General features: G+C 34.5%; 1 protein-coding gene across 1 annotated transcript in view; it reads right to left on the minus strand.

Moving 5' to 3' along the window:
• LOC148953450 (uncharacterized) overlaps positions 1-23,409 on the minus strand; it is a 165,073-nt gene that overhangs the window by 126,628 nt on the left and 15,036 nt on the right. The window contains exons 2-3 of the mRNA XM_089087964.1: positions 12,566-12,715; positions 11,728-11,834 (exon numbers count right to left, since the gene is read on the minus strand). Coding sequence (XP_088944090.1) covers positions 11,728-11,834; positions 12,566-12,715 — 257 coding nt within the window. The remainder of the gene's footprint in view (positions 1-11,727; positions 11,835-12,565; positions 12,716-23,409) is intronic.

Genomic DNA, 23,409 nt, shown 5'->3' on the forward strand with positions numbered 1-23,409 from the left:
TTTAGGGAAAATACGAGTTTTTTGGGGGGGGGGGGGTATCCACCATCCGATCACTCTGAATCTTAAAAAGGGCACTAGAACTTCTGATTACCAATCCAATGAGTCCCTCCAAAGCTTATACGATCACCCTTTCTTTATAAACCTTGTATTACCCCATGGCATAACTTACAACCCTTGTCGTGAGGGCTGGAGGGGGGGGGTTGTCATCCTCAAAGACATAATTTCTGGACCTTTCAACTATGTTGAACAAAATGGCTATCTCAAAGTTTTTAATATATATGTGTTTGGGGAAAAAGCGGGTGTGGATGAGTGTTAGTTGCCCTCCAATTACTTTGGACTATTGAAAAGGACACTAGCCCTTTCAATTTCCAATCAAATAAGCCCTTTGCGATGTTTCTACCATAACAAATGGCCATCCCAAAATTTCTATCAGATGCATTTCGGGAAATTACCAGGTGTGGGGAGGGGGTATCCAATCTCCCATCACTCTGAATCTCAAAAAACGCACTAAAACTTTTGACTAGCAATCCAATGAGTCCCCTCCAAAGTTTATATGATTACCCTTTCTAAATAAACCTTATAATTATGCCCCGATGGAATAAATTACAACCCTTGCCTTGAGGGCTGTAGGGGGATTGTCATCCTCAAATAGATAATTTCCGCACCTTTTAACTAAGTTGAACAAAATGGCTGTCTCAAAATTTTGATTGGATGTGTTTGGTGAAACGGTGGGCGTGGGAGAGGGGTTAGTTTGCCTCCAATCACTTTCAAATATTCACTTTCGACAATCACTTTCGACAACAAATGGTCATATCAAAATTTATATAAGATACATTTCGGGGAAATACAAGGTTTTTGGGGGGAAACCCACCCTCCGATCACTCTAAATTTAAAAAAGGTCACTAAACTTTCTGATTAGTAATCCAATGAGCCCCCTCCGAAGTTTATACCATCACCCTTTCTATATAAACCTTATATGCTCCCCGGGCATAACTTACAACTCTTACCCTGAGGGCTGTAGGGAGGTTGTCATCTTCAGATACATAAGTTCCGGACCTTTCAACTGCGTTAAACAAAATGGCTATCACAAAATTTTGATTGTATGTGTTTGGGGAAATTGCGGGCGTGGAAGGGGTCTTAGTTGCCCTCCAATAACTTTCGACTATTGAAAAGGGCACTAGCCCTTTCAATTTCCAATGGAATGAGCCCTTTTTGAAGCTTCCACGACAATTCCTTTGATACGAAGTGCCCTGATCTAAAAAAAATAAAATAATAATAATAATAATGATACATACTGCCGACATCACTCTTTACTTAGGCAGCGCTATTGCGCTGCCTATGATAAAACCATCTCTTCTATAAGAATCTTATATATCAGCAACATACAAATAGCTCAACTTACAGCCCTTACCACCGGTATACATTGTGCCCACATTGCTCTTTACTTAGGCAGCGCTATTACGCTGCCTATGATATAACCATCTCTTATATAAAATTTTTTTGTCCGCAACGTACAACTAGCTGAATTTACTGCCCTTACCCCAGGAGCTGGGATGGGGAGTGTCAATACTGAAGATCTGGTCTTTGCACTATTTTGAAAAAAATGGCTATGTCAGAATTTTGATACGATACATTTGAAGAAAAAAGGTGCCACTTTGGAATGGGCTGGTTTCCCTCCAATCCCTTTCGAATCTTAAAAAGGTCACTAAGATTGCCTATTTCAAATCAAATGAACTTGGTCCGAAGGTTATAATCCAAACATTTAGCAGATATTATGAGACGTCTTTGAACAAATTCCCTTACTAGTTAGTCTCTGAAAATGTAGGCTATTGGCGGCTTATCAAGGAATCAAAATAGCTAGAAAAAATAAAAATAAAAGGTTAACTTTATGAGGCCAGGTTCATAGGGTCATTGATGCGCCTCAGTCACTATTTGTCAGATTTCTGTACCTCTCTACAGAGGTTATTCTTGGAGACGTGATTTCATTTTATAGATCTTTTATTTCTATCTTCAGAATTAAATCGTAAGTTTTTTGTTTTACCTGATTACCTGAGTCTACACTTTATCATTCTTGCCTAGGTGCAGCTCGGACATTGTTATAGAAGTTTGGTATAGGGAGTAATCCCTGCTTAGATATCTTAGATACTTTTGACAGGGAAGACATGTTTTGGAGATGTGGCTCAGACTTTGGGACAGCTTGTTGAGCATAAGAGTGCAGGTCAGTGATACCAGAAGGCTTTCTTCCCCTCTCCAGACCTGAGTACGGGAGATCTGGGGTGGTTTGAGAATAGAGATAATTTGATTGGTTATAGGACATAACTGCAAAAGACGTAGTTAATTTGGGCTGATTCACTTACAGAGCAAAGGGGGAGACTCAGTCCACTCTGGCCTGATATCTCTTACATTTAATACTGACGGTAACCTCGGTTGCAACTAAAAGTTTAGAGATTACACGTTTTTAATTAAAGAAATATATTTTATGATTTTTAATCATTGTATTTTTAATCATAATTTTCAATTATTTTAGACCCAGATCCTCTGGAAAAAAAAGAGAAAAATTATCTAAACTCTGTGGTTATTCAGAACTAATTTTTAAAATTTTTTATCTAAATGAAAGAAATTTCTAAAAGGAAATTAAGACTTATATTAAATCAAAGATGAGCAGAAATAAAGTTATATAATTTTTCAATATTAAAACTAGCATAAATCACCATCAATAAATATACAGACCTTAAAACGAATAGAAATCATAGGCAGCGCAATAGCTCTGCCTAAGTAAAGAACGATGTTGGCACAATGTATTATTTTTTTTTTTTGGTTTTTTGGTTTCTTGGTCTTAGACCAGGGCACTTCGTATCGAAGAAGCTTTCGTAGAAACTTCGAAAAGGGCTCATTCGATTGGAAATTGGAGTGGCTTGTGCCCTTTTTAGTAGTCGAAAGTAATTGTAATGCAACTAACACCTCTTCCATGCCCACAATTTCCCCAAACACATCCGATCAAAATTTTGAGATTGCCATTTTGATCCGTGTAGTTTATTTCCAGATAGAAATTATGTTTTTGAGTCCCCCAGAGCCCTCAGGGCAATGGTTGCGAGTTATTTCCTGGGGGGATATAAGGTTTATATAGAAAGTGTTGTCGTAGAAACTTCAAAAAAGGCTCGTGCGATTGGAAATTCAAGGACTAGTGAACTTTTTGATAGTCAAAAGTGATTGAAGGGCAACTAACCCCCCTCAAACGCCCACCTTTTCCCCAAACACATCGAATTAAAATTTTAAGATGGCCATTTTTTTCAAGGTAGTTGAAAGTTCTGAAAACTATGTCTTTGAGGATGACCACACCCCAGATTCCTCAGAGCAAGTGCTGTAAGTTATATGTTGGGGGCATAAGAGGTTTTTTAGAGACATTGTTGTTGTATAAAGTTCAAAAAGGGCCCAATCGATGGGAATCTGGAATTGCCAGTGCCCTTTTGAGTAGACAAAAATCATTAGAAGGCCACTAACACCCCCTTCACGCCCAGTGTTTATTCAAACACGTCCAATAAAAATTTTGAGATAGCCATTTTGTTCTAAGTAGTTGAGAGGTCCGGAAATTATATTTAAGAGGATGAAACTCCCCCAACAGCCCTCAGGGTAAGGGTTGTAAGTTATGCCCAGGGGGCGTATAAGGTTTTTATTGAAAGTTTTGTTGTAAAAACTTGAAAAAGGGCTCATTCGATTCGAAATTCAAAGGGCTAGTGCCCTTTTTAATAGTCAAAAGTGATTTGAGGGCAACTAACCCCCTCTCACGCCCACCATATTTTCCCAAACACACCAATCAAAATTCTTAGATAGCCATTTTGTTCAACGTAGTTAAAAGTTTTAGACATTAGGTCTTTGAGGATGATAAACCCCCCGTCCCCCCAGAGCCCTTGGACAATGGTTGTAAGTTATGCCCTGGGGACATATAAGGTTTTTATACATAGTGATGTTGTAGAAACTTCAAAAGGGCTCATTCGATTGGAAATTAGAAGGGCTTGTGCCATTTTTAATAGTCGAAAATGATTGAAGGATAACTAACACCCTTCTCACACCCAGCATTTACCCAAACACATCCCATCAAAATTTTTCAATAGCCATTTTGTTCGACTTAGTTAAAAGTATGGATATTATGTTTTTGAGAATAAATCTCCCCCCTGAGCCCTCAGGGCAAGGGATGAAAGTTAGGTACTGAAGTCATATAAGCTTTTTTATAGAAAGTGTCGTCGTAGAAAATTCAAAAAGGAATCATTTGATTGGAAATTGAAACGGCTAGTGTTCATGTTAATAGACGAAAGGGATTGGATGGCAAGTAACCCCCCTCTCACGCACACAATTTCCCCAAACACATCCAATCAAAATAGGAGATAGCCTTTTTGTTGATTTTTAAATGGGTCCAGATTTTTAAATGGGTGTATGTTGTTGCTGAAAATTTTTCTCCAGCATACAAATAGCAGGTCAAACTATAAAGTCTTAGAAAAAAACGAAAAGATTTAAAGAATTATTTTTTTTTCCCTGAAAAGACTATGTCAATATAAAACAAATAGAAATTAATTAAAAAAAACTTTTTCCACAAAATATATTTTTTTTTTTAAAGTAAAAAAAACTCCATTAAACCAAAAATTAGCAAAAATAAAATAAAATAATCTACCAAGCGTGAAACTACCACAAATCAGCATCGATAAATAAGTGAAACCCAAATTGAACAGAAATTACAATAAATTACCGATTTAAACTCAAAACGAGCAGAAATTAACATGAGTAGGGCTCAAAACCCTATGCCTTCCCAAGGCCACAACATAGCTTGCACTTTACTGAAAAAATACAAATGAATGTGCATTGTCAATTGAATATACATATACTAATATTTAATAAACAAAATGTTAATATTATTTGACTTATTAAAGTTATAAAAGTAAAAACAATTATATTTATATGGTATCAAGTTTTCTATTTCAGGTCAACTAGAGGAGATATGATACTAAATTAAACACTACTGTTTGTGTCCAGATTTTAAAAGGGTGTATACTACCACTACTAACTACTAACAACTCACCGCAGCACCAAGCCACCTGAGGACAACCGAGCTACACCCGCTTCTCCTCCATCCCAATCTATTCAAAGCCTCCCTTTTTACACCCTCCCAAGAAGTTCCCATTTCCTTTAAATCTTTTTTTATGACGTCCTCCCACCCCAGACGAGGGCGACCTGCTTTCCGTTTAGCCCTAGACGGTTGGCCGAAAAGGACAATCTTCGGCTATCTGTCATCCTTCATCCGCACAACGTGCCCTAGCCACCTCAACCTTTCTTTCATTATAGCCCTAGAGAGCGGTAATGAACTACATTTTTCGTATAGCCTATTGTTTGAAATATGGCCAGTCGGCCGGGTACCCAGAGCAATCCTTAAGCAATCTCTCTGGAAAACATCTATTAAATCTTCATCCGCTTTTCGAAGCGTCCATGCTTCAGAGCCATATTTGACCAATTTCATCACTATAGCTTCTAATATTCTAATCTTGGTTTGCAGACTTATCTTCCTACTCTTCCAAACTTTTTTTAACTGTGAAAAAACACCCTGCACCTTGGCTATTCTACTTTTAACATCTTCACTGCTCCCACCATCGTTACTAATAATCCTACCAATGTAAGTGAAGCTGCCTATCTGATCAATCTTTTCATTACCCAACGTTTCCTTTTCATCTTCACTTATTCCTAGCCTTAGTGACTTAGCCTTCTTAACATTAATTATCAAACCTATTCTAGCACCCTGAACTCGTAAAACCTTTCAAACTTTTTTCATTTTGCTCACACTTTCATCTAGGATACTTAAATCATCAGCATAATCTAAGTCCAGGAGCCTTTTTCCTCCCCATTTGATTCCGTGGTCTCCCATTGCCGTTCCTGTGCTCCTTAACACAATGTCCATCAAAATAATCCATACAAAGGGGGATAGAACACAACCCTGCTTAACCCCTGATTTAATAAAAACCAGCTGCTAACCTTATTTCCTACCTTAACCCCACCAGTGTTATTCTCGTACATAGCACTAATCACTTTAATGTATTTGACCGGTATACCATACAAGGATAAAACCTTTACTAAAGCTCTTCTATCAACAGAATCGAAAGCTTGCTCATAATCTATAAAACTGAGGACCAAAGGTGTTTGAAAACTCAGGAACCTCTCAATTATTAACCTAAGAGTGAAAGTGTGGTCGACACATCCTCTACCTTTTCTAAAACTGCACTGTTTTTCTCTTAAAACTTTGTCTACGACATCTCTCAGTCTAAAAAGTATCATATTGCTAAGTAATTTGCTACCTACAGAGACAGATTAATGCCTCGATAATTACAACCCTCACTTTTATCACCTTTCTTATAAACTGGCTTAATTAAGGTTTTCCTAAAATCGTTAGGTACTTCCCATTTTTCAAAAATCATATTCATAATCTTCAGTAACTTATTTCTAACCACTGAGCAGACATATTTACCACACTTTCAGAACCTGGAGCCATATTATTTTTAATCAATTTAGTACTGTCGCTAATTCTTCCCCACAAAACAAATCATCCTTCACATCCGTGGTATTACAAACTTTTTCATTTATCTCTATATCTTTTCCTGCAACTCTATCTCAATTAAGCAAATTCTCAAAATGTTCAGCCCATCTCTCTTTAATTTTTTCCTTATCGCTAATTGCAGCCCCATTCATATCTTTAACTGGGCCAAGTCTGGATTGACTACTCCCTCTCAATTTGTTAACATGCCAGTACAGTATTTTACTATTATGCCGTCTAGCTGCATCTTACAGATCTTCGATAATTTTATCCTTGGTCTCCACTTCACACCTCCTTAGTTCATATTTTAATGCTTTCTGCACTTTCTTAATATTCCTCTTATTTTCATGTGATCCATCACTCAGATAATTCTTGTACAAGTCCTTTCTCCTTTCTATTAAACATAAAGCTTTTTCACTAATACTCTTAGCTACAGTTCTAGCTTTCTTCCCTAAGACACCTTCAGCAACTTCACAAATTGTTTTTCTAAAATTATTCTAACCATCTTCCACATTATAAAATTTTAAACTCTCAATTTTAAAATTTTTTAAAATTCAAAAATTTGTTAAAACTCAAGTTTAAAATTTAATCAAGTTTGCAAAAAATTGCTGAAAATTTTTCTCCTTCTTACAAATAGCAGGCCAAATGATAAAGTCTTAAAAAATGAAGAGATTTAAAGAATTATTTTCTTTTTCCCTGAAAAGACTATGTCAATATAAAACGAACAGAAATTAATCTGTTCTTTTTTTTTTTTTTTTTTGCTAACTTTTTCGGCAAAATGATTTTTTTTTCAGAAAAGTAAAGAACGTCATTAAACCATAAATGAGCAAAAATAAAATAAAATAATCTACCAAGCGTGAAACTACTACAAAGCAGCATCGATAAATAAACGAAACTCAAAATGAACAGAAATCAAACAGTTCGTGGTAGCGAACTGTAAGTAAGGAGCGACCCGGCTCAATGGTAACCGAAACTCTAAAAAACGGAATTTTGATACCAATAGATACATCAAAAGAATCAGATTTTAATTCTGATGTCAAATATATAAGTTTCATCAAGTTTAATCTTACCATCAAAAGTTACGCGCCTGAGAAAATTTGGCTGATTTTCGAGAAAAGGGGGAAAGACCCTCTAAAATTTATAGAAACTTAATGAAAATCACACCATCATATTCAGTGTATCAGAGAACCCTACCTTAGAGGTTTCAAGCTCCTATCTACAAAAATGTGGAATTTTGCATTTTTTGCCAGAAGAAAGATCACGGGTGCGTGTTTATTTGTTTTTTTTTTTGTTTTTTTTTCCCCAGGGGTGATCGTATTGACCCAGTGGTCCTAGAATATTGTAGGAGGGCTCATTGGAACGGAAATTCAAAGTACTAGTGCCCTTTTTGAGCGACCAAAAAAAATGGAGGGCAACTAGACCCCCTCCCACGCTGATTTTTTTCCCAAAGTCACCCGATCAAAATTTTGAAATAGCCATTTTGTTCAGCATAGTCGAAAATTTAATAAATATGTCTTTTACGATGACTTAATCCTCCACAGTTCCCAGGGGAATGGCTGCAAGTTATGAACTTTGCCCATTGCTTACATATTGTATTGGTTATTGGGAAGTATACAGACATTTTCAGGAAGAATTTTTTTCAGGTAGGGGGGGCGGAAAGAGGGGGTTACTCGGGAAAATCTTTCCGTGGAGGATATTTCTTTGGGGTAAGGGACATTTCTATGAAGGGGGCACCGGATTTCCAAGCATTATTTAAAATACGATCAGAAATTAAATTTAAAAAAACAAGTTTTTCAACTGAAAGTAAGAACCAACATTAGAACTTAAAATGAACAGAAATTATTACGTATATGAGGGGGTTCTCCCTCAAGTCAATACCTCGCTCTTTACGCTATAGTTTTTTTTAGTGCTTTCAAAAGAGCTATCTATTCTAATTAACGGCCTTTGTGATTAAGGGGTCATTTTTAAAGAATTGGAACAAAATTTGAACTTTAGCTTAAAGAGAAAGGTATTGACTAGGGGGCAAACCCCCTAATATACGTATTAAAAATATATGAATATAGAAGTTCGTTACGTAAGTTAATTCGTAAGTTACGTATATTTATTACTAATAAAAGCGTTCGTAAATAAAATTCAACAAGTTTCGAGAAAGCCATTTAACCAAATAAAAGTAAAATTAATATACAAATTTCGTTTTAATTATTCATGCACGGTGAGCCAAAACCAAAACCTGCATTAATTAAAAAACGTACACAAATTAAATAAAAAAAACAAGTTTTTTAAACAGAAAGTAAGGATAGACATTAAAACTTAAAACGAACAGAAATTATTCCGTATATGGAAGGGGCTTTCCCCTCCTCAACGCCTCGCTCTTTACGCTAAAGTTTGACTTTGTCTCGAAACTTTATTTTTTTAAACAATAAAAAACTTTAGCGTAAAGAGCGAGGCGTTGAGGAGGGGAAAGCCCCTTCCATATACGGAATAATTTCTGTTCGTTTTAAGTTTTAATGTCGCTCCTTACTTTCAGTTTAAAAAACTTGTTTTTTTTATTTAATTGCAATAAAGAACCGAGTCAAACTCAAAACGAGCAGAAATTAACACGAGTAGGGCTCAAAGCCCCTATGCCTTGCCAAGGCCAGAACATAATTTGCACTTTACTGAAAAAATGCAAATGAATGTGTATTGTCAGTTCAATATATATATATATATATATATATGCATATATTTAATAATAAAAATGTTAATATTATTTAACTTATTAAAGTTGTAAAAGTTGTTATGCGGTAAAACACTACAAGAAGCAAATTTGTCTAGCCTATTAAATAAAAAATATGGGTTTTTTAACTGAAAGTCAGGAGCAACACTAAAACTTAAAACAAAACAAAAATTATTCCGTATATAAGAAGGATTCACCCCGCCATGGTTTTAAATGATAAGGTGTTTTATACGGTGACTTTTTAATTGGTGGGTCCTGTGTTGGTATTTTGTGCATGAATAAGTGAGTTAATCCGTAATCCGCTTTGTGTCTTGCGAATGTCCATCTAAAATGCCAAAGAATATACCCCACCCAAGTTTTTACGTTTTCCAGTAAATGTTTTAAATCAAATTATTGCAAAAAGTCAGTTTTTGTCATTCCATACTTTTCTTGTGGTTGCGGTTTTGACGCCATTTGTTCTTGGCTAGTGAAATTTACGCTTCATTCTGGACTGCTAAGAGATTTTATTTCTGAATTTGAAATCTTTTCAAATTCAGAAATATATCCAGCAAAATGGGTCTCGGATATCCCAGCAAAATGGGTTTTTTAACTTAAAGTCAGGAGTAACACTAAAACTTGAAACAAAACAAAAATTATTCCGTATATAAGAAGGATTCACCCTTCTCAATACCTTGCTCATCACGTTAAAGTTTCTTATGACTTTTAAAATAGCTTTTTATTCTAATTAAACGCCCCTTGTTTTACAGGATATTTTCTTATGGAACTAGGACAAAAAGATCTGTTTACCGAAAAGAGCGAGGGTGGGGGGAGGGGAACCCCCCCCCCTCATATACAGGATAAATTTGGTTCGATTTAAGTTTTAATGTTTGTCCTTACTTTCAGTTGAAAAACCTCAATTTTATTAACTTAATTTCTGATCATTTTTCATATAATGCTAGGATATCCGGCTCCCGTCCTTAGAAAATCCTTTCCCTCCACGGAGAATTCCTATGAAGTTTCTCTCACATGAAATACTCGTCCCCCTCCCAGAAAATTCACCTGGACAATTCCCTGCTATCCAAAAATCTCCCCAGAAAGCTTCTTGTGGAAAAATTCTCCTTAGCATAATTTCATTTGAAAAAGAATTCAATATCAGGGCGTTTTTTAAATGATGCAAAAAATCTCCCCTCCGTGAAAACTTTCCATGGAGATATTTTTATGAAAAATTCTTCCCGCAGAATTTCCGTATGGATAATTTCTGCCATGGAGAATTCCCCCCCCCCCCACGGAAAAATCTGCGATACAATATCAGTCCCGTTGAAATTTTCCCCACCTGTAGAAATAGGTCGGTGAACTTAAACTAAAACAAATATAAAGAATCTCGAAGGGGAATTCTGCCAAACTCCCTGGTTTCAAATTTCCACTTGAAAGCTCGTCCAGGGACATTTTTTCTCACCACGGAGAACTCTCACCATGGGAAATACTCCCAACTGAATGCCCCCCCCCCCTCAAATGTCATGATACTTCAATACTACACGTAAGCAATGGTCAAATTTTGTAAATTTCAGCCCTTTCCCTGTGGGCATAGGGTGGTAATGTTATCATCAAAAGCATAGTTACTATATTGTTCAGCTATGCTGAACAAAATCGCTATCGGACGACCTTGGGGAAAAAAGGGTCACGCTTCCTACCCCTTAAATCCTTCTGAAAATAAACCTTGTTTAAGAAAAGTTTTTCAGATATTTTCAATAAATCATTTTTTCCTGAAAAATTAACAAAAACTTATTCTAAAATTTACTCAAACTCAGCACTAGGCAGTTTTTAAACTGAAAATCAGGTTCTTAATTAAGCAACTACCTGGAATATATAGGTCAGCGCTTGATTGGTTACTGTTGAGATTGCTACTACCAAATTATGCCCGTAATTCACGTTAGATTTGTAGATGTTAGTTGTCCTGGTAATTATATTGACTTTGATACAGCTTCTAACCGAGTCTTAAGAATTAAATAAACATAGTAAGCCGGTAATTTTATAATTCTCCATAACGAGTAGGCCTACGTTTAAAAAGGAAACACTAAAAGAAGAAGAGAGTGTTGCAATTGTATTCCCCATTTGACAATTTTTCCAAATCCAATGATTTATACGATAGCAACTTTCACCCTCCCTTCATGAGGGCAAATGCAGCTCTAAATATTATGCTTGCCAATCTCACCGTACATTCAATTATCCCGGTAGTGACAATTATGTTCAGAAAAAGTGTTAAAACAATGGTATCACTTTTTTTATTGTACTGTTTTCCTTTCAGAAAAAGTGGTCAAACAGGATTACTTGTTTTCTTGTGGAAAAATGAGCTTGCAGCCACAAAGGAATTACAAAAAGTAAATTAAATCCTAAGAAATTCTTGGATAAATTCCTAATAATTTTTGGAATCTTGTTTTGAGCAATAAAACTATATGCATACTGTATCTTGTAATCTGGCAAGAAATATGTGGTTTTTCATTTTGCCTTCGAGGTCTTCGACCATGCTTCTAAGTTTGATTTTTACTCCGTAATGAACTGCCGCTGGTTCTGAAAATAGATAAATATCAAAGATTATATATGAATATATATATATATATATATATATATATATATATATATATATATATATATATATATATATATATATATATATATATATATATAAAAAAAAATATATATATATATATATATATATATATATATATATATATATATATATATATATATATATATATATATATATATATATATATATATATATATATATATATATATATATATATATATATATATATATATATATATATATATATATATATATATATATATATATATATATATATATATATATATATATATATTGTTTTATTTTCGAGAAATCTAAAAGAATTTGAATTCATGGCTAAAAAATTCTTGTTTACCTTGGTCAGGCTTTGCCTTATCTAAAAATAAGTAGTTGTGATCAATTTTTCGCTAAAAACAGTGGATCCGGGTTCGAATTTCGGTAAACAGTGATCACTATTCACTTTTAGACTTTCGTCAAAATCAAACTTTCAAAATGGTAAGGCTGATTCTTGTACTTGTTCATTTTACAAGAATCTTTAAAGATAAAAAATATTGTTAATTTATGAGAAAAAGAATAGTCAATTTAGTAAGATCTGTTTTAACTTATAATTTTATTTTACAAATGTCTATTGTAACATTAAGTTTGAACAAATTCATTGAAAGTGAAATGTTAACTATCAATGACGAATATGTGCTATCAGACATAACTTTACCGTATTTGCAGGTTTCCAGTTTTTCTATCAAAGGAAATTGGCAAGCGCACTCATTTGATAAAACGCCATTTTTTCCATAAGCAGGTTGGCAGATTTTTCCCTTTTCAGAACAAACTCGTCTTTCTTCTCTTGTACAATCGCCTGCAATACCTAGAGCAAAAGTTCGTCTATAAACTTTAGATAATATTAATCTTAATTCTAATTGGGGCATATAACAGGGGAACCTTTTGGTCTTAGTTGGGGGAATGAGGTATAAGCAGGGGGAGGTGACAGGGCTGAAGAAAAAGAGGGCTTACACATAAGTGACGGTCTTAAGAGAAAATGTCATTTAACTGTCTATTCCTTTCTTTTGGAAAGAAAAGTAGGCTGACCTATCTTAACAATAAATAAGTCGATTAGCACTGTCTCAACTGCAGAGGTATCATTTGCATGTTTCAATATAAAGGGATTTCCAATTGTCACGAAAATAATGAATTTGTCATACTTTGCGAAAACTTTTATCAGCCCCCAGACTAGTATTTAAGCTTAAAAATTTGATTGCTGTAAATTAAAAGAAGATAAAAATCACTCTAAATTTCAGATTCAAGGGCTAAAAATTCTATCACGCAAATACATAAGGATTAATTTGAACCACCTAGGCTTGCCAAGAACCATCCAAACAGGAAAATCACCAAATAAATAGAACAAATAGGAAAAAATTACAAAAAATGAATATTTCGGTAGCTGAAGGAGGGGCTCAAAGTATGCATTGACCCCAATGCCCCTTCACATTTTACTTGCACCCTCCGTAAAGTTATTCTATTGTCCAAGATATTTCCTTTATCCTTCCAAATTTACCTGTTTCCAATCTTAATTTTGGCTATTTTTTATTTTATTTTAGTTTTATGAAACCTCATATTGTTTCAGTATTTTACATATTTCTAGTTGAATATGATAAAACCATTCATTGTCTATTCCTTTGTGTTACTATCTCTTTTCCGACCCATCTAGTTCTGTTTGACGAGGCAACCTTAATATCAACTGTAAACGGCATACCACAAACTTTTAAAGAGGTAATTGAAATAAAAAAATATATGAACCAAAATTTAGCAATAAATAGAGATACTGGAGATATTTCATTAAGCCCAATTTACGACAGTTTAATCTTGAAAGACTCGATCAATACTTTCACCCGTTATAACTTAAAAGATCATATTTGCATATCTAATGAAAACCGAAATTGTAGACCAGCTAAAACTATTGCAAGACAAAAGATCCTTGCCCAATCATCTTGGTAAATTCAGTTTCATTAATTCCTGCCTGGTTTTTATTCAGTGTCTGTTCTGTCTTTGAAAAGTAAACTTCGAAAAGTTAGATTTTCGTTTTTTTTTTTTTTCTTCTTTTTTGTTTAGACCTGAGGACACTTGGCGGAGGTCCTTGTCGAAATATTTGCTTATATTTTGTCTTCCTCATGATTCGCCACTGGCTGACAAAATACTCGTTTTTTCACCCTTTTTGATTTTATTTTACATTTTGTTTGGTTTCTCTCCTCTCTGAGTTTCATTTGTCATGTATAGCCAGTGTAGTCTAAGAATGTATTTGTGGTAATATTCTTTCAGTGGGGAGGGGTTTTAGAAATCCCTCCTTGAAGAAATGCGCAATATAGCCCATACAAAGAATATGAATTGATTTTTTCCTGTTTGGCTAATTCAAAAAAAGGCTTTTCAACAGATCAAGTTTTTCAAAGAAATGTAAAGAGCTACATTAAGCAAAAATAGGCAGAATATTAAGTAACTATTCCAGCAAACATTATCCGTAAGTCCATTTCAACTAATTAATGAAAACCCAATTAATAGACATTGCAACCAATAACCAAGTCAAACTCAAAACGAGCAGAAACTACCAAAAACAGGAGAACGACTAAAGCCCTGTGTCCCTAGGACGTAGTTTTTTCTTTATTGAAAATAATCTTCGTTTTGAGCAAATTTTTTTTCTAATAACATTAGAAAAATAGAAAAAAACATCTTCGTACCGAAGATTACTCATCAGGACTAATGAGTGGGGATTTACGGTTTAAGATATACTTATATGCAGTCCCAAAAGCCCTAATAATTTTGGATTTGTTAAAACCATGAAAGAAAAAATGTTTGATAAGTGTTTTTTTGCTTTCACTGAAAATTTAAAATTAATACTCTGTTTAATTCCTGATATACTGTATTCTTGTCATTCTGACCACCTGGAGGCACTTCAAATCTTTTTTTTTTTGTTCGATAATAGTAGAAGTAGCAGTAGAAGTGGTAGTAGTAGTAGTGGTAGTAGTTTAGGTATTAGTAGTGGTAGTAGTATGAGTGATAGCAGTAGTAATGGCAGCAGTAGTAGTATTAGTAGTAACAGTAGCATTAGTAGATTTATATTAGTGGCAGTAGTAGTAGCAGTGGTAGTAGTAGTAATAGTTGTAGTAGTAGTAGCTGTAGTAGTAATAGTAGTAGTAGTAGTAGTTGTGGTAGTAGTAGTAGTAGTAGTCGTGGCAGTAGTAGTATTAGTAGTAATAGTAGTAGTAGGAGGAGTAACAGTAGTAGTAGTAGTAGTAGTAGTAGTAGTAGTAGTAGTAGTAGTAGTAGTAGTAGTAGTAGTTTAGTAGTAGAAGTAGCAGCAGTAGCAGTAATAGTAGTAGTAGTACTAGTACTAGCAGCAGTAGTAATAGTAGTAGTGGTAGAAGTAGAAGTAGTTGTAGTAACATTGGTAAGAGTACTAGCAGTAGTAATCGTAGTAGTAGTAGTAATAGTAGTGGTAGTGGCAGTAGTAGAAGAAGAAGTAGTGGTAGTAGTTTTAGTAGTAGTAGTGCTAGTAGTATCAGTGGTTGCAATAGTAGTATAGTAGTAGTTTTTCTATTAATATTAGTATCTGTAATATTAGCTGCACTAGTAGAAGTAGTAGCAGTAGTAGTAGTATTAGTAGTAGTAATAGCAATAGAAGTAGTAATAGTAGTAGTTTTTCTATTAGTATTAGTAGCCTAGCTGTAATGGTAGCCGCAATAGCAGAAGTAGTAGCAGTAGTACTAGTATTAGTAGTAGTAATAGCAGTAGAAGTAGTAATAGTAGTAGCAATAGTTTAGGTATTAGTAGAGGTAGTAGTTGAAGTGATAGCAGTATTAGTGGCAGCAGTAGTAGTAGTATTAGTAGTAACAGTAGCATTAGTAGTTTTATATCAGTAGCAGTAGTAGTAGCAGTGGTAGTAGTGGTAATAGTTGTAGTAGTAGTACTAGTAGTAGTAGTGGTAGCAGTAGTAGTAGAAGTTGTAGTAGTAAGAGTAGTAGTAGTTGTAGTAGAAGTAGCAGTAGCAGTAGCAGTAATAGTAGCAGTACTACCAGTACTAGCAGTAGTAATAATAGTAGTAGTGGTAGAAGTAGTAGTGGTTGTAGTAGCATTGGTAGGAGTAGCATCCGTAGTAATAGTAGTAGTAATAGTAGTAGTAGTAGTAGTGGTAGTAGCAGAAGAAGAAGTATGGTAGTAGTTTTAGTAGTAGTAGTGCTAGTAGTATCAGTGGTTATAGTAGTAGTAGTATTAGTGTTTGTATTAGTATTAGTAGCAGTAGTTGTAGCAGTATTAGTAGTAGTAGTAGTAGCAGTGGTAGTATTAGTAGTAGTAATAAAAGTAGCAGTAGCAGCAGTAGTAGTAGCAGTAGTAGTAGTAGGAGTAGTAGTAGTAGTAGTGGTAGCAGTAGTAATAGTAGTAGTAGTAGTAGTAGTAGCAGTAGTAGCAGTAATAGTGTTAGTTTTACTAGTACTAGCAGTAGTAGTAATTGTAGTAGTGGTAGAAGCAGTAGTAGTAGTAGTTCTAGTACTAGCAGAAGTAGTAATTGTAGTAGTGGTAGAAGTAGTAGTAGTAGTAGTTCTAGTACTAGCAGTATTAGTAATAGTAGTAGTGGTAGAATTAGTATTAGTATTGGTAGCAGTAGTAAGAGGCGCATCAGTAGCAGTTGTAGTAAGTAGTAGTAGCAGTAGTGGTAGTAGTAGTAGAAGAAGTTTTGGTAGTAGTTTTAGTAGTAGTAGTGCTAGTAGTATCAGTGGTAGTAGTAGTAGTAGTATTTGTATTAGTATTAGTAGCTGTAATAGTAGCAGTACTAGCAGTAGTAGTAGCAGTAGTAGTAGTAGTAGTAGAAGTAGTAGTAGTAGTAGTAGTAGTAGTAGTAGTAGTAGTAGTAGTAGTAGTAGTCGTAGTAGTAGTAGTAGTAGTAGTAGTAGTAGTAGTAGTAGTAGTAGTAGTAGTAGTAGTAAGAGGAAAAGGAGGAGGAGTAATAGTAATAGTAGTAGTAGCCGCAGTAACAGTTACAAATAGTTGTATGTATTTATAAATACAGTTCGAAGAAGTCATACTTACAGCTGGGGCGTAGCTTAGGAAGTTTGTATATATTTTAGGGTGGGGAGGGGCAAATTTTCTGTTCGGTGTTTTTCCATGGGGAGGCAAATTTCTAGGAGGTGAACTGATCAGGGGAAATTATACATTGGAGGAATTTACTAGAATTCCTGTACAGAATTCCATTTACATGTCTTGCTTTCTCTTTTACGTGTCAATTCTACGCGTGGATTTGTAAAGGGTAATTTTATGAGGTATGTTTTCACCGGGATTGAATTCTCTAGAGGATATATCCATGGGGAGGGGAATATCTCCGTGGAGGTGGGGCCATATTTCCTGGCATTATTTTAAAAATGATCAGAAATAAAAAAAAAATCAACTGAAAGTAAGGAGTAAAATTAGAACTTAAAACTAACAGAATTTATTACGTGTATAAAGGGGATTACCTCCTCCTCGACACCTCGTTCTTTACGCTAAAGTTTGAGCTTTGTCAAATTTTTTTAAGAAGGACTCCTGAAATACAAGAGTCGCTTAATTAGAACAGTAAGAAGCTTTTTAAAAGTACCAGAAGACTTTTAGTGCAAAGAGAGAGAGGTGTTGAGGAAGGTTAGTTTGAAACGGGCTAAGTCATGTGACATCATGGGAGTCCAGGGGGGGTGTCACTGAGTCTTGTATGGGTAATGGCTTGAGGGGCTTGTACCTCCACGTATCTAACCCTTTAAAGCATAGGGGTGGTTGGTGTGACATCAGAGGGGATAGGGATTAAATATAAAGGGGCGTGCAACGTGATGTACCGTTTAAGTAATGGTTAAGTAGTGGCAAACCAATATGGCTTCTACCACCTGGGAAGACATGTTTCGACATGTGTAGGAGGAAAAACACCTGGGAATTTTGCCTAGAAACATGGGGTGGCATTGGCTAGTAACATCATTTATTTTCAAATATATCCTGCAAACATAACCAACAAACAACATAACCAACAAACATAACCATCAAATAACATAACAATTAAACATAACCAGCAACCAACATAACCAACAAACATCAAACAACATAACCATCAAACAATAACAAACAAAACCAACAAACATCAACAAACATAACCAACATAACATAACCAACATAACCAAGAATGATATGTTAATTTCCCTGCGTTAATTTCCCGATGTGTGTCGTAGAAGTGTCTGTGGGGATACTACTGGAGTAGTATTACAACTTAAAAAGAACAGAAATTATTACGTATATGAGGGGGGTTCGTCTCCTCGTTAATATCTCGTTTTTTACGCTAAAGTATTTTTAGCAAATTCAAAAGAGCTATTTATTCTAATTAAACGGTCTTTGTGATTCAGTGGTTATTCTTAGAGAATTGGAACAAAATTCGAAATTTAGCGTAAAGAGCGAGGTGTTGACGAAGGGGTAAACCCTCTTATATCACATATAGGAGGAAAATCACCCCCTCGTCACTACCTCGCTCTATACGCTAAAGCTCGAATGTTGTTAAATAATGGCCGATATAAGTAATAATTTATTTGTGTTATTTTCCAACCTATCTTAGCATTTAATTTTACCTTAAGCAGCTTCATAACTATGATTTTTATTTTACATTAAACCAAAGATACTGAAAGTCTTCGGCTTGTGGTTGTTATTGAATAATAAAAAAAAATGTTTTTTTCCACCTGAAAGTAAGGAATAACATTAAAAATTAAAACGAACATAAATTTTTACTTATATCTCTTAAAGATCTTTTCTTCCATTCATTTCAGTCATTTGAGAATTTCTCTATCATTAGTGACTTTCATTTCTATTAAAATAGTTTCGACCTCTTTGACCGTTTTGTTACTATGTCTTACAAAATTAGTTCCGCAAATGTCGCTAATTTAAGTTACGTGGTAGAATCTTTCAATGGAGAAATTTCTCGTGGGAGAAGGGAATTTTCCATGGAGGGGGAGTTAGAATTTTCGACATTATTTAAAAAATCATCAGCAATTAAATAAGCACAAGTTTTTTTCAACTGGAAGTAAGAAACAACATAAAAACTTAAAACAAACAGAAAATGTTACGTATATGAGATGGGTTGCCTCTCCTCAATAGCTCGCTCTTACGCTAAAGTTCCTTTTCTAACTTTTAAAAAAGGTTATTATTCTAATTAAACAGCCTATTTTGATTCAGGAGTCATTCTTAAGCAACTGGAACAAAAATATAACTTAGGTTATTATAAGGTTATTATTAGTTAACAAAAAGTATAATTAGCATGTAAATTTCGTTTTAATTATTCATGCATGGTGAACCAAATTGAAAACCTACATTAATTAAAAAACTTTCAGAAACTAAATAAAAAACAAGTTCTTTTTTACTGAAAGTAAGGAGCGACGTTAAAACTTAAAACGAACAGAAATTATTCCGTATATGAAAGGGGCTATCCCCTTTTTAACGCCCCGCACGTTACGCTAAAGTTTTTTATTGTTTTATAAAGTAGAGTTATGATAAGGAGTCAAACTTGCGTAAAGAGTCTGGCGTAAAGAGCGGGGTGTTGAAAAGGGGACATGGGGAATAATTTTTGTTCGTTTTAAGTTCAAATGTCGCTCCTCACTCTCAGTTAAAAAAAAAACTTGCTTTTTTATTTAATGGAAATTGTAAAGCAAATCTTTAGTCTTAATACTAATAAAATTCATTCACTTCGAACTTGTCTACAAAAAAAAAATTAAATTTCCTTTTCAGATCCAAAACAACAGTCAATCATTGAACTGAATTCATTGTGCAGAAGTGATGCCAAATTAAACTAAAAAAAAAAATAAAGCAACAATCTAATAATGCTTTACTTTAGTACTGTTAAAAGTTTTCTTAAATCTTTTACATTTACCGTAACAAGACTCCTATATTGTTTTGTGTTTTCAGTAAAGCGCTAGTTTTCTGTTATCCTAAGAACATAGGGATATATCACCAGTTGATTTATTTTAACTAGTTTTATTGATATATGTTAGATAGCCTGGGAAGTAATGATTTTTGTTCGTTTTAAGTTTGAACTTCGCTCTTTACTTCCCTTGGGATTTTTTTTTTAAATAATCACTAAATAAAGCCAATGCTTTTGAAGTACTTTTGGTGTAACACCAGAATGGATTCTGATGTTGTATAAATTTTTTGTTACACCTATATGAATTATTTCCACCAAATTTACGTATTAAAATATTAGACCCTGAAAAATATAGAAAAAACTTTAATTAAACCTCTGCATAAGAAAACTTCATAAGGGTAAATGTGATCATTACAGAGGAAATTAAGAGAAGAAGGTGTTTTATATACATTTTTTTACATCATTTTTTATATTATATAAATTCAAGGATTTCCTGATCTATTATATATGGAACATTATTTACTTTCAACATAATATGTCTGATATTTTTTGCATTTATGTTTTCTTTTTCAAAAATAGCAGACGGATTTATCGGTCCTTTTCGTTTCTTTAAATATGCTACTACTGCTAACAACTACTCACTGCAGCACAAAGGCACCTGAAGCCAAAAGAAGCTGCATATGCTCCTCCTCCACCCCAATCTATTCAAATAGTCACTCTTTACCTTCTTCTAGGTAGTTGGAATTTATTTTCAACTAACTTAGAAGGCTCGACTTCTAGGTAGTCGATCCTAGAGTCTTTATGAAAATCACACCATCAGATTCAGCGTATAAGAGACCCCTATTGTAGAGGTTTCAAACTTCTGTCTGCAAAAAAATGTGGAACTTTGTATTTTTTGCCAGAAGAAAGATCACGGGTGCGTGTTTACTTGTTATTTTATTTCTTTCCCAGGGGTAACCGTGTCGACCCAGTGGTCCTAGAATAACGTCAGAGGGCTCTTTCGAACGGAAATTAAAATTTCTAAGGCCCTTTTTAAGTGAGCAGGAAGATTGGAGGGCGAATAATTCCCCTCCCCCGCCCTTTTCACGCTGGAACTTTCCATGGGGAGGGAATTTTCTAGGGGGTGAACTTGTCAGAGGAAATTATACACTGGGAAATTTGCCAGAATTCCAATACGAAATTCTGTTTATATTTCTTGCTTTCTTTTTCCGTCTCATTTTACACGTGGAGTTGTTAGGGGTTATTGTTCTTGGTATAGTTTTACCGGGGTTGAATTGTCTAGAGTATATATTCGTGGAGAGGGTATTTCTCCGTAGGAAGGGGGCCAAATTTTCTGGGATTATTTAAAAACAATCAGAAATTAAAAAAGTTTTTTCAACTGAAAGTAAGGAGCAATATTAAAACTTAAAATGAACAGAACTTATTAGTAGAGATGACCCTATAACTCCGAGCGGGAGTCCATATATGGGCATAGCCTCCCTGGGGAGAACACGTGGTTAATGGGGTCAATGACCTAAATTTCCAAGGTCGATGTTGTTGTTGTTGTAAGTGCACGCTCTCAGCGAATGTCAAGGTCGATGTTGTTGTTGTTGTTTTTGGCACGCTCTCAGCGAATGTCAAGGTCGATTTATTTGTTGTTGTTGTTGTTTTTGGCACGCTCTCAGCGAATGTTATGAGTTTCCCGGAAACAGTTAGATCACGTGTGTTCCTTCTCAGCCAATCAGAAGACTTTGTTTACATAGTAGCGGCGGAATGAATATAAACAAAGGATTTTTGTTATAGTTTTATTAGCCTGTGAATAGAATTCAAGGAGTGAGAAGAACAGTTTTGACTTTACTCTTTTGGATATATATTTGTAATAATGAGTGGAATGTTTACTCTATTAGAAGTTGATAGTGGAGTTGATGATAATAGTACAAGAGCACCAAACATTGCGGTGGAAATTACGAAAGGATCGCGGCTTTGTCTGGAATGGGATGCAGTATATGCAAGATATGTGATATCCTTGAGCAAATTTAAAATGGAGGATCAATTATGTTTCGCTGCAAAAGTTGATATAGCACATGTGAATAGACTTCAATGTACTTTATGCGCATTGGTGAAATATATCGAAGACAATAAACGGTATCGCTAATTGTACATGCTCTGTATTATTGTTGTTGTTGTAATTATTCAATAATATTGCTTTGAAATCGAAAACTTTTTCTTTTCTTTCTGGTTAGGGCTAACGAATAAGGGTTAGTCTAGAGTCAGCATTCGAAGTGAAAGGTTTGAAAAATGATTAAATTTGAGAAAGAGAGAATTAGATCAAATCTAGTGTTTATAGAAAAACATTTGATTTTGGATGATGATTTTCTCAAGTTATCTCTTAAACGCAGGATATTCTCTTGTCAGGGAACACTTGACAATATAATGAGGAGTGATTCTCCCCCATTGGACTATTGTATGAAACTTTTAAAATGTGATTCAAATGCTTATACTCAATTTATTGATATATTAATTGGAACAAAGCAGAATCATATAGTGGATATACTTTTGAAAACATTGCCAATGGATTCAATGTAGATGGCTCCCCCATCATTCTAAAGAGGTAACGTTACAGAGCTACTCCTCTCCCCCATTCCTACACCTTGAATTTATGGAGCGAGGATGATCAGTTTCGTTTTAGCTGTGAGAGAGTTGACATCGGAAACCGAAAAATGTTCTATATATGTCCATTGTGCTTGTACACTCTTGGCAGTTGGACTCAATGTGAGAATTGTACAATTATTGATGACTATAGTAAAAATTGTAAATTATGTAATCCTTGTAAATTACATAGAGGCTATGCAGTACAAATTAAAGGATGTAGTTCATGTCTTGAGGAGGTGTGTGACTCACATTCTAGAGGGCACCTGTGCTCCAATTGTCACAATGATAGATGTGATCGGTGGGAGAATACTTACCCCGCTTTGATTGTAAAGAATCCCAATCATGATTTTATTTTATTTCTACTTGATTGTTACCGTAGTGGATTTAAATTATTATTGAATATTAATATTGTCTAATATTAATATGTATGTATAAAAATAAAAATTGGTTTATAAGTATTATCTTTTATGAAAATACCAACTAAGACTATAAACCAAGTGATTTTTATTTGGTTGTGACGGAATGTGATTCACCATTTGAAAATATTGTATGTGATATTGCCTCAAATAGACAGATTGAAACTCGTGAATTTCATAATATGAATGCAAATAGTATCATTGACTATACAAAGAGATATGACAAGAGTGAAGTAACATTGTACTGTAGAAAAACTGACCCTGAATTTGTAGTCAATCAAGATCAATATACAGTGAATACAGATGATTTACCATCATTAGCGGTTCGCGACAGTGGCCTATACATCGAAGATGAAGAAATCTAAAGTGAAGATTTAGAGACATTGTTGTACATATATATGCATTTTATTAATAAACAAATTCACAAACATTTTTTAAGCACTTTACTCTTAGGGCACTGAAATCAATACCATATAGGTCTGAGAGGATATTTTCCACTAGAAAGTCATTCAGACGGGGATTGTCAACATAAATGTGGAGAAACTGCTTGTAAGTATAGCCGCGACATCGGAACACAAAATATAGTAGTGCATGGAAGCCATAGCTTTTAGT

The sequence above is a fragment of the Artemia sp. Qi Xiang Cuo genome, chromosome 4 (genome assembly GCF_049724085.1).
Source record: "Artemia sp. Qi Xiang Cuo chromosome 4, ASM4972408v1, whole genome shotgun sequence".
Lineage (NCBI taxonomy): Eukaryota > Metazoa > Arthropoda > Branchiopoda > Anostraca > Artemiidae > Artemia > Artemia sp. Qi Xiang Cuo.